The sequence below is a fragment of the Callionymus lyra genome, chromosome 4, assembly GCF_982586985.1.
Source record: "Callionymus lyra chromosome 4, fCalLyr1.hap1.1, whole genome shotgun sequence".
NCBI lineage: Eukaryota > Metazoa > Chordata > Actinopteri > Syngnathiformes > Callionymidae > Callionymus > Callionymus lyra.
Window position 1 is genome coordinate 34,603,698 of NC_141821.1, and position 12,754 is coordinate 34,616,451.

The 12,754-nt window shown below is 38.9% G+C and overlaps 1 protein-coding gene across 1 annotated transcript in view; it reads right to left on the minus strand.

Annotated features, from left to right (window-relative positions):
• Positions 1-3,700: 3,700 nt before the first annotated feature.
• ptprn2 (protein tyrosine phosphatase receptor type N2) overlaps positions 3,701-12,754 on the minus strand; it is a 145,422-nt gene continuing 136,368 nt past the window's right edge. The window contains exons 20-22 of the mRNA XM_087789989.1: positions 11,511-11,575; positions 7,391-7,464; positions 3,701-5,917 (exon numbers count right to left, since the gene is read on the minus strand). Of these exons, the coding sequence (XP_087646115.1) occupies positions 5,846-5,917; positions 7,391-7,464; positions 11,511-11,575 (211 nt within the window). The 3' untranslated portion in view covers positions 3,701-5,845. The remainder of the gene's footprint in view (positions 5,918-7,390; positions 7,465-11,510; positions 11,576-12,754) is intronic.

Sequence of the window (12,754 nt, forward strand, 5' to 3'; positions counted from 1 at the left end):
TCAGGACCAGAGGAAAGAAATCCTTCCAGACTGTTGCTCCTAAGCTTTGGAACGATCTTCCTCTCTCTCTGTGTTTGATGGATCTACTGACTCCTTCAAGGAACATCTTAAGACACTTTTATTTGTGCAGGCTTTTCCTTGATTTTCTGGAACTCCTGTGTTGTTCTCAGTATTATCTTGATCTTTAAAGTATATATTTTATTGATTATTGTTTTGATTGTTTAGGCGCTTTGTGACCCTGGTATGGAAGGGCTATATAAATATAAATTCCTTTCTTACTTACAGCCATACATTTAAATGTATTACATGTGCATGCACACACACACATATCCTGACTGTTAGAAATTTATTTAGAATTGATCAGAAAATGTACTGTGTTCTTTGAAACTATGCTGGATCATTGAAAATGTCATCTTGGTTTGACTTGTCTAACAATAACATCTCTTCAAGACATCCCAAAGTTCAGTTGAAAATATCAAAATGGCAATTTCTTGTTGATATTTACACCCAGAGTTTACCCTTCAAACTAGCTGTGTTTAACTCTAACCAAAACAAATTAACTTATGATAATGTAATAGCTACTCCCGCAGCATCTGCAGATGTTTGTTCTGCTACTGATGCAACTATTTAGGGTCAGACACAGAAGACATACACAGTTAAAGTGTGTCAATGATTGAAGAAAAATGCCCTCTTGGCTTGGTGCTTAAAAAAACATTAGGCAAAGAGTAAAACCTGCACACAGCATAGCTGCTTTGACGCAAGAACCACAAAAAAAGTATTGCGTATTAAAGTCTTAGTAATAGCACATTGGTGCTACATTCCTTTTCGTAGCTACTTTAATTCTGAATCTGACTTAGAAAAGTGTGTGTTGTGATGAGTTGTCTGCTGTTTTCTTTGAGAGTAGATTGAGGATACCTGGGTAGGAAAGAGTTTTTCGAGTATAGTTCACATGCAGAAAAAAGGGTTCAAATTGATTTTGTGTTGAAGCATAATCCTGATAGTCTCGTACACAAAGTAGCTGGAGGAACACATCGATAAAGAGGTGCTGCGACAAAACTATCGTCCCTCCCGCCGTGGATAAGATGGAGACGAACCCAAACCTCCTCCAGAACAACTTAAAGCTAAACCCTCCTAGCTGAAGTGTGAACGGCGGTGAGAGCCAGTCGTGATTACAATAAAACCGCGGGGATCTTCAAAGAGTGGGTCGCAGCTGCAGGACTCATAGGTCCACGGCTGAAAAGGCCCACTCGACGTTCTTGGCCGTGCCGAGGACTCTCCCAGGAACACGAGTATTTTAATCTGCTCGTTTCAAGACTGAGTGATTCATCAGCTTTACTTCACAACTCTAACTTACAAGACCTGCTCCTTCATTTCATGCTAGTGACTTCTCACTTTCCTAAATTTCCCCTGATTTCACTGCGATTTTTTTTCTGAAGCGCAGATGCTTCACCAAAAAAATTAAAAAAAAAATCAGTAACTCCTAAAGAGATCTCATTGACTGGCTGGTTGAGCAACATTGGAGTGTTTCGCTTCGTCACTTTCAAAGGTGATTTTAAAATCCTGCATCGGGAATCAATTTTCTATTCACATATAGAAATGTGCGACTTTCTGAGCAAATTAATCCTCCCAAATGGGACCTGGCAGGAAATCATGTGACACGGCAGCCGGGCGCACACCTCAGGAAGTAATTAGTATGAATACATTTCCTAACACACCCATCAGCTGATAAGCAATTAAAACATGTGTAATTATAGTTGCCACGGAGCTGAGGAGGATTGTGTGCTTCACCACTCAAACATAAACCGGGTTTGTGGTTTGGTGTTGCTAGTTAGTGACGACAGCTCATCAGTGAATCACATGGAAATGAGGCAGCAGGAAGTGCACGGAGCTTCCATTAGAACTGTCAGGGGAGGAAGCGACCGGTCCGTGGATTTACACGCCCAGATGGAGGTTGAAGGTTTCTCAGGATGGGTCGGGCTTTAATGTCAATTTTTAATTGAGATTGTGCCGCGTGTTGGAGACGCTGCAGGAGTGTCACCGACACTGTCTCCAGGCAGAGCGGCGCCGAAATAGAAAGATCAACAACACAAACAATTTGTTCACAAGTTTAATTGTTTAAATCGTCGACAGTTGGGCAAGTCATTTTTATTTAAAAGCCTTATTTACAAGGGATAGTTCGCCCAAAATTCAATGTAGGGACTGGAGCACAGTTGTCTCCTCAATTTTATCTTCATCCAAAAAGACACTTAAAAACATCCAAATACCTCCACTGTCCTCGTCTGTAACGTCCATCTTGTACTGAAGACTCGACATAACAAATTGTTCCGGAAAAACGTAAACAAGTCTATGTGTCAAGCTTGTTTTTAGCTACCAATGCTAGGCCAACATCCTAAAAAGACAGGAAGTACTCAGTACTAAACATTGCGAGCACTTCACTAGGAAATCTCACAATGATACTTCCTGTCTGTGTAGGATGTTGGCTGAACTAAATGTTTGAGGGGCAACTGTTGTTAAACTTCAATTCTACTGACTAACTCCAAGATGTAAGTGCCTCATTATGACAATGTTCTAAAGTTATTACTTCAAGTTCTTCCCCGTGTGAAGTCTTAACCATAAACAGGATTTTAGCTTTAGTCAGTTGAGATCAGTGGGCGGGGCTTAAGTACATTTTCTAATGTAAATATTTCATACGGTCCAACATCTATTTAAGACACACTGAAATCAACACATTAATTAACCTTTAATTTTCAATTATTTTTTTTAAATTATCAGAGTTTGACAACCATTCAAACAATGTCATATTGTACATTGCACACATTTTTGAAAACTAAATATTGTTTTTAGATTTTTTGGGGTTGAAACAGACAAATGTTTTCTTTATTTACCTTAATACAAATTGATTTCATAAAAGGAAAAGGAAACCTGCTCTTAAAAAATTGCCAGCACAAGCGAAATAATTTTTATTTATTGTTCTTAAATGAATCAGTTACCCCAAATTCAAGTGGTTGCTCCTTCTGGATGTCTTTCCAGGGTGTTCTCTACCTCAAGCTTGTGGTGCAGCTACAACCCTCTGTGTTTTTTACAACGACCACCAATTTTATAATAGAGTAATGGCCCCCCTTTTCAGTTTAGCGGAGTTTGTTTGTGGAGGTTTTTGAAATTGAATTAGCACGCATCATGATATTGTGGGAGGGAAGATGCTGTTCCTAATGAGTTGAAAGTGAAGAAGAAGATAAATCTATCGTCATGTGATGAAGAAAATCATAAAACTTTTAATTATCCCACCAAGGCCAGTTTGTAAAATGTTTTGGCTGTTAAGTGAACATTTTAATCTCTGCTGTAGCTCATGTTAAAGACATGATGTCTTCATTTCTCTTCTACTAAACGTTGCAGTGAACAGCTCCAGTTAGAAAGCATTGGATTGGTTAGTGCCCCGCCCGGATTTAACCAGGGTTTTTATGATGGCATCATTTTATACGACACCTACAACTTCACAAATTAATAAAAAAGAAAAAAGTTAGCATAGTTTCATCTGGAAACTAAGTCGATTTCTTCTTCGAACCTGCGACTCCAAGCCAAACTTAACTCGGGGAACATGAATCATTTTTATTCATGAGTCGTCTGGAGACGTTCAATCAAGTGTCGGAAAGATCGTGATTTGAGAAAGGATAAGTTCTACATAAAACACAGGAGCCTCTGATGCAACTGTTAAGATTTATTATCAATCAATATTCACACAAAATATATAGTTTTCATCGCGGCCATCCGAGTATATTCATGAGGCGACCGTTATAACTCATTAATTCATCTTCTTTACATAGAGGATCTGTCATATTGCACCATCACACAATATGAGTGGACAAAGAAATTCAGCAACAATTATTATTTCTGCCTAAATATCTCTGTATCTACTGATATATGACAACAACTAGCTCTAGGCTTTATAGATCTATAACATTTATCTGAGCAGTGAAGAAAAGCAACCATTCGATGAGAAAAAGAAAACACCTGATAAGTCATTTATGAGGCGTTCAAGAACCTGTGGATTTCCTAATACACCAACATCTACACATGTGATGCCGGGTACATGTTTATATATAGTAGCACGAAACATGTGAGGAGTTTATTCTCAAAATGTCCGTTAAAGTGGCCAATCAGCATTTTTTGTTTCATCATTTTGGAATAAAAACCTTCACTAGACATCACGTTCACAGCTGGTCATTGGAACTAGAACAAGATGTTCAGAGACGACTCGCCACTCGAGATGAAGATGACGGCAGTTTTTGACTGGAGGGTGTCACGGCAGCAGGAACGATGAAAGGAGAGGAACGACTAGAACCATCAGCTGGTTGTGTTCGTCTGCATCTCCAGGAAGAGGATGAAGGGAGCGCACATATCCACAATGAAGCTGGTTGTGTAGGAATCTCCAGAATCCAAGAGAAGAGAATATAGACGACGTCTCACCTTCATATGTTACTGTCACTTTCTATGAGTCAGCGTCAGCCTTTTTATTTTGTGTCTTTGTAATTGTTTGGTGGACACAAATAGGTGTTTTCAAAACAGTATTTTATATTTCAATATAACTGTAACTGTATCAAGTCACTGTCTGCACGTGGGGCCATTGAGCATTTAAGGATGAAGTTAATCTGTCTAGGATGAGAAGTTTAAGTTTTGAGCAAGAAAGGTCGACAAAACCAAAGGTCTGACTTGCTGCTGGTGACCCCTCTGAAGGGCCTTGTTTATTGTTTGAAAAGCATGGCCACCGAGCGCCCCCTCCCATGGCGTGGCCTGGCATCAGCTCAAGGGTGATGGAAATACTTTTGAGCTGGTGTTCGTCTTGGTGCCCCACACTAGGGCTGTTACAGGCACGTCCAAATGGGAAGGGGCCCCAGGGTGGACCCGGGGAAATTCTTAAAAGATGGTTCCCCTCAGTCATGCTGAGAATACCCGAAGTTCCCCGAGTGGAGATGGAAAAAAGTCTATGCCTATGTTCAAACTATCACGGTTACTGGGTGTATGTTAAGCATGAGCACGCTAATGCTAAGCTAGTGCTGCTAAATGAGTATTTAAAATGAGGAAATTCATTAATTCAGTGATGTAGAATTGATAACTTGTTATACAATTATATGTATACAGTGTTGTAGACACACTGTTAGACACTTTAAATAAAATTGAATTGAATTGAATTGAATTGAATTAAGGCTCTTTAAAGTTTCATGAACCAGCATGAAGTATTTTGGTGACTGGAACAAAAGAGCATACATGCTAATGTCACGAGGGGGCGAACCAAAATGGTTTTCAGGGTCGGTTCGTCGTCTTTTAGAATCATTGCTAATCTAAGTTCAGATATCGACTTTATCTGGGTATCCTGAGATGACATTTGAATGTGAACCTAAAGTAATGAGCTTTGTATTTTCTCATTTGCACTTCGGCCCATTTGGTGTCCATTTTAATTAGTTGTACGCGCTGAACTGTTGAAGAGACGCTTAATTGGGATATTGCAGTGAGAGCAAGACAAACCTCTCAGAGTGTTCTCCTTCTGTTCGTGACAAAACTCAACCCTCAGACCTAAAGAGACGAGGAGAACCTGTGGAACTGACTGTGTCTTCATGATGCGGTTTGATGGACAGGCTGACCAGTAACACGTCTGATGCACCGTCACACAGGTTTTTATCTGCGGCGACACGCTTGAGGACGAGGAGCATCCCAGTGATGTGACATTCGTAGTCTCAGAGAGAGGAGGAGCAGGAAGAAGTCGGAAGAGAGCAGAGAGTGTCAGTCTTTGAGTGGGCAGAGGAACTGGTGCTCAGCGAGCGAGGATGAGATGGGCGGGGGGGCGATGACTTCACTGGGGAAGAGCTTTCAGTATGGCGTTCACCTCCTCTGCCACAGCTGTCAGCGCAAACTCAAACTGCTCCTGAGGAGTGGAGAAGGAGAAAAAAAGTTTTACTGGTGTGTCTATTCAAGAGTGATGCTTCTGAATGATTGACGTCAGCCCCCCCGCCCTCCCTTCCTCTTTCAGTGCTGACCCTGCTCGGCCACGGACCTGAAACCACTTTCTAGGCTTTTCACCGCCATCAACTCGGCCAGGTGTGTCTTAATATGGAATTCTTCAAGCTTTGCTATCTCTGGGCTTCATATGTTTGTCTGTGGATCCACCGCGCCGTTTTCCCCAGAGGAGCACACAAGGGCTTGATTGATGTTTGCCCCTTGGACCTGCTGGGTATTTATATTCCGCTGCTCTCCCCAGGCTGACGGCCACGGGGTCCACTCACAGAGTAAGAAAAAAAAGATACGTAGGAGTTTAGAGGGAACAGTCTTCAGATGTGTCAGCCTGCCACGGTCTGGCTTGAGTACACACTCGATCGATGAGCGAGAGTCACTTGTGGCTGTTTTTCACTTTTGTACTGAAAATACTATTTTTATTTACCGTCCAAAGTTCTGTAGGTTCCAGGTGTGCCGGTGAGTATGAGCCGTGGCAGAGCGTTTGAATGTAAATACATTTGGTTTCAGTGAGCTATGCATGTTTCCTACAGTAGGGGGAGATCAACCTCTCCTTACCAGGCGGAGAGAGACGTGGAGGAAATGAAGTTCATTCTTCTGTAGTTCAGTCTTTGATAAAACAGAATTCACTACTGTTTAATGAAGTTAAACAGGTCACAGACATAGTACAGTCCGGGGGCTGCATGTGGCCCTTTGACCCCATAATGTGGTCTGATTGAAACTATAAATCCGATCATATAAAAATACTTTTGAGAGCAGCAGGTTTTCTTTTTTCTTTTATTATTATTTTTGTTATTCATCTCTAGTAGTATCCTTTACTTAAATTGTCTTTGTGGTCCCCGAAAATGTATTTTTACAAATAAAATTATATAATATGAAATTTAATATTTGGCTCATTGTTGTTTTAAAATGAAATAATGTAGGAATACAAATTGTTGTATTTGTACTCGCTTGCATAAATTGATAAAAAAAAAATTATATTCGTCCTTCCTACTAAAAGGTTTTTCCCTCAAGGCAATTCTTTTTTCATCCTTTTTTTATTTGTATCTACAGACCCTCACAACAGTTTGAAATAGGGTCAGTAAAGTCAATCATTTGATCAGAACCTTTTTCAAGTATGACTCAATGACCGTATATCGTTTCAATCTTTTTTTAACTACCCCCCCACACGTCCCTTAAACGTAGAGAAAACCTTTAAGGGACGTGCAGAGAAAAAAATACTGTAATAAAAGCAGTACATGATTACCAAGGTCCCTTTCCACGGTGCATCCAATGACCAAATCTTTTCTTCTAATCATCTGCTCATAAAATAGACAATGTGTGTGTTTGAAACCGCCTTCCCCCCAACACACACACCCACTCTCCCACTCAAAGCGGGGAGCCGTACCTTTGTCTGGACCATTCCAGCTCTCTGGTCTCTCAAGTGCTCCAGGGTAGCGGCAATATCAATCTCTTTAGCACCTGCAACAGAGCGAAAATTGGACTCAGTTCAAAGCAGCACAGTAATCCAGCTCACATCTGTCAATCTCTCTTTATGCTCCGCTCCCTTTGGAAGGGTACCGCGATTGAAAATTATTACATTCATCCCTCGAAAGACTTGGACAAGAACCACAGACGGCTGCTGGATAAAATATGCAAGAGGATAGTTGAGGGTCAGGCAAATGAGCAATAGTACTCTCGGAATACCAGTGAAAGGTTTTGCTGGGATCATCGCGGGTCAAAATAGATTCTGATGATATCCCATGGTAAATTCTGGCAGGAGTAAACAATTGCGGTTATATGTTTGTATTGTTTAATCTGCTGGAGCTGATGTTTTATTATCGTTTATTCTAATAAATGGGTCATTTCCCAATCTTTTGTGTCTGGTGTAAAGATTTGTGAAAGGTACATAAAATTATCAAAACTGTAAATGGAAGTATTATTATTATATTTAATGTCAGGGTCAATGTAAATCTTACAAGACATTTACACTAACAAAAAAAACGTTTTCCCATTTGGAACATCACGACATGGAATCAACACTTAACAATGTATTTGATGTACGCATTCTTTACTAAAGTATATACTCATTAATATGATCATTTGAATTTCTTATATAAAATCATGATTTGTTCTAGCTATTACAAAGACATCCTGAACCAAATCTTAGCAGGAGCCAAGGTCATAAATAGGCAAATCCCCACATAATTAGATTTGTTTTCACCTTCCTGGGTTGTAAAAATAGTAAATTTATCTTTCAGCTGTATGTTATTTTTTTCTAGTTGTGCTAGTGGAATTAATTCTTAGGTAAAATGCACCGCAAGAATACTACTTTTGTTTATTTTAAAGTTTAAAATCCTAAACCACAGGATGAAAAAAAAACAAAGACATAAAAGCAAACTAATAAATAACATCATATTAAGGACATTTGTATGACCGAATAACAGTGAATATGTTTAATTAAATGTAGGCATAATAGCTTAAATAAATAGTATGCCTTCTTTTTTAAGTGCAACTGGTAAATTCTAGTCGGAAGACAGATATGAAGTGTGATGAGGTGATGCTAACGTAGCACGTAGCATTGGCGCTAATATCAAATTAAGAGTTTTGAAGAAACATGCAGGTAAAATATTAGGAAATAAATGTACTTAAGAAATAACATAACATGGAAAAAGAAAAATACAATAGGTGAGGCTTGGTTACCTCGCTGGGAACATACTTGAAAATGTGGGCTAAGCATTAGCACTTAGAACTTGCTATTGCTTTAAATAGCAGCTAGAATGATGCAACATTTTCTCTTAGAGTTAAAGAGAATGATGTCAAATATGTGTTTTATGATAAATAAATATAATAAATAGGGCCGTAATGGCCAGAGCACAGAAAGATGGATATGATTCTTAGTAGAATGCTAGCATTTGTGTTCAATCTTCACCATCGCAGGTGTTCTCTGGCCTCTCCTGCACTGATGTATCCTCAAAAGATAAAACATCCCAACTGATCTAAGCAGGTGAAATATGCTCTGAAACATCTTCCAAAACAACAATCAGGGTTTTAGTCTGACGATAAACATCCAAAACCGTTGTTCTCCTTCAACCCTGATCACCTGCTGTTGGATTTAAGCCTCTTTCAGCCTCACAAGTGAGTGAAGTTAATCTAAAAATCTACTTTCATATCCACGGATCTTGAGATGCCAAGGCTCATTTAAGAAGCCGAGTGTAGAGCGACTGTGAACTTGCAGAATGCTTTTGAAAGTGATGCAGAGAGGAGGCTGGAGAGATGGAGTGAAAATGTCTGTGTGGGAGAGTGAGAATGCGAGAGGGAGCAGAGAAAATAGAGGATTTGATGCAGCTGGACTGAGTACTCAAAGTACTCCAGCTCCCGACAAGACTTTCATGTCTCAGAAGGGCTGGATTCCAAAGTTAAGCTGAGCAGAGAGGTTCTTCCATGAAAGAGAAAAAGCTTTCGGGTTGCAGAATTACTCTCATTTTATGCATTCGGCGGCGAAGCTGAAAACAAAAGGCTAAAAGCAGAGCGGCAGAGCACTTTCATCGCCGTCACAATAAAGTATTTGTTATTAGACTGCCCAAACTCCATTAGGACAGGTGGCTGATACTGATGCTCCTCCGACACTCCAGTCTGCATCAGAGGCCAGAGAAACAGCAACCCTCTCTCCAATGAAGAGGGCGGGAGGGGCCGTGTTGGACAAAAGGCCGGAGGTGAAAGGTCAGAGGGTAGCCTTAGCCCCGGAGTGCATTCAGATGATGTCAGTTGACTTTTGTGACCTTTCTGCAAGAGCTGAGCTGGAATGTTCGTCACGTAGAAGAAAAGTTCTCTTTCATTCTAATGACTCGAACAGCTCTAGTAATAATCGATAACATTATGACTCCATGAATGCATTCTCACATCTCCTATTTTCTCCAGCAGCCGGGACGAGGCTCAGCACCTCTATAGAGCGAGAGGAAGAAATGATACTTAAGTTTCTTGTTAACTGGCAAATGAACAAAAGAACAGGTGGATGGGAGAAATTACTCCGCTGGGAGCAGTTGCTGGAATTATCTCCGTCTCATGAGTTGCTAGCACCGTATCTGAATCTTTTGTATTCAGAATAGATATGTACTGTACTGTGAAGCCTTTCACAATTCTGAGAAAATATACATCATCTCCTATTCTTGAAGCTTTTAAAACTACTATAAAGAGTGATCTTTTAATCAGAAGTTCTTCTTACTTCGACAAAAAATGTAATCATTGAATGTGACCAAAACTTGATGATCTAATCTTGATCTTCCTGAGACAGAATTAAAAATGTATTGATTTTCTGTAGTATGTCAGAGAGCGGATTTTTGTCTTTTGATAAAACAGTTTTATCCAAAGTAACCTCCACTTCTTGATATTTAAGAACACTTAAAAAACCCTCCAAAAATCTATCAAAGAGTCATTACTTACTCTCTGCTTGTTCTGGGCTATTGGAGGACCAGTTAAGATTCACTCTAATCTAGTTAAGTTAAATACTTAAATTTAAAGTATTATTCTGTATTTTATCTTTGAAAAAAACTCATCACTTTAAAAGCCTCAAAAATAGAATAGAATTTGAGATCTTTTAGTGTCTATTAATCAACTCATTCAAGTATAAATATTGTTTTGACAACTATTCTCTTGAAACCGGGCTTTATTGAAGCTTTTCTCGACTTCTGTGAGCAGGATATTCTTGTTTCTGGGTTGTAACTTATTCAACATTTTATATACTGTGTGTAAAGTTTGTCCTAATGTAACTAGTATGTATGTTTTCTGTTTTTATTAACTGCTGTGACACCTCAAATTTCCCAAAGATGGAAAGAATACCGGTGTATCAATCCATCTATCAAACATCCTAACTAGCTGGGGTCCTAACTAGCCGGCAGAAAATGAAAGTGAAATCAAATGGATAGAATGTAAAATGGGTGTTGACTTTATATGAATCCCAGAGTTCACACATTTTAAAAGACACTTTAGGTTCTAGAAAATAATGATGTATAACGTGTATTTTATTTATTTTCCAGCAGGGGCCTGGCTGAAAGATATCCTGCGGCGATTCTTCTTTGAAACACTCTTTCTATGATTATTACTCGTGAAAGGAGACATGACAGGCAGGTAAACAAAGTCTACTTTAAAAACGATCGATGATAAAAATCAAACCAGTTGGTTACATTAATTATTAAAAATTGATTTCACCGTTTGAGGTACTTTTACAAATTGAGATTCAAAATGACTTTCTGTCTCCTGAGTTTTCCTTTCCCATGCATGTGCTATCTAAATTCATGTTGCAGTTGTGATGCAGGTCAATACAGCGTGACGGCAGCTTCAATTCTTGATTACTGATGTTAGTGTAGTGTTTTTTTTCTTTGCTCCTCCCCGCCTGCACCGAGGTCTGTCTTCCAAGAAAAGTCACTCTTTAACACATTCCCAGGAGCCTCAGTGCAAGATGAGAGGCTTAAGTGTTGCCATGGCGACATCCGAACGCAAAGAGTGAAAGGAAAAGCATTGATCGTTACCTTTAGCCATTCTATTGAGGACCATGTCAATCAGAACGTAAGTCCCACTCCTGCCAGCTCCGTCGCTGCGGGGAGACACACACACACACACACACACACACAAACAGATCATTAACTTTGTAGGCTAAAGCTTCAAGGGTCTTAACTGATTAAGAAACAAATTGCTCATTTACATTTGCAATAATGATCAATGGTCCTTGACTGTGACATAATAATCACAAGGCTTGTCCAGTAACGTGAACTCAGACTGAAGAAGAGTTCAACTCAGTTTGAGTACATGTGCCGTACTTCTATGTACTCTACTCTAATTTACTGGAACCTGATGAAGCTTCTCCACTAAGACCAATTTATTTTTGTGATCCAAGGTCCTAATATTTCTTTACATCTGCTAAAAAGAATGCGACTGGTTGGCCTAATTGTTGCTTTTTAATACATAACCAACATTATACATGTACTATATATATATATATATATATATATATATATATATATTAAAATTCCCTGTTATGGCTTATATCATTGACTAAAAAGTCTAAAACTGACTCAATCTATGTTGCCCGTATGCGATCACAATGATACTATAAAACGAATGCTTTACAGATGTTTCCAATGTCTTACTATTTTATTAACTTTTTTTTTCAACGGCCTTTTCCACTACTTTTTTGTTTTTCCATTTTTTTATTTGTCTTTTTTCATTTGTATTTTTATGGGTATTTCTTTGATTTTTTTGTAGTGATTTTAAATATCATTTTAAAATTAAACATGTATAAAGTTAAATATTACACCATTTATTTTATATATTTATTTATTTTTGATTTGATGTATTTATTGTGCGCTGTTTTTTTCTTCTGTAAATCTTTAAATTAATGAGATTTTTTAATCAAATTTTATACCATCAAATAAAGTTTTTTATTTATGTATTTTAAACTCCCCCTTCATGTTAAATTCTTTAAGATTACATTAAGAGTCTAAAGTCTAAATATTCTATGGATTAAGTATTTTATTAAAATACCTGCTCAGACCTGAATATTTGATCGGCTAATAAATGTGATCATGCAAGACCTTTGCACACGAGCGCCTGTGCGGTCTCCTGGGCTTTTTTCTTTTCTTTTTTTTTTTTGGGAGGGAAGAAGAAGGGACGCTTTCTGAGGCGCACTGGGGACAAAGGATTCTAAATGCATGCACCTCAGGAGCAGGGGAGAGGTTGAGAGGCCAGAGGCGGTGCTAGAACAGCTTCTGGAGAG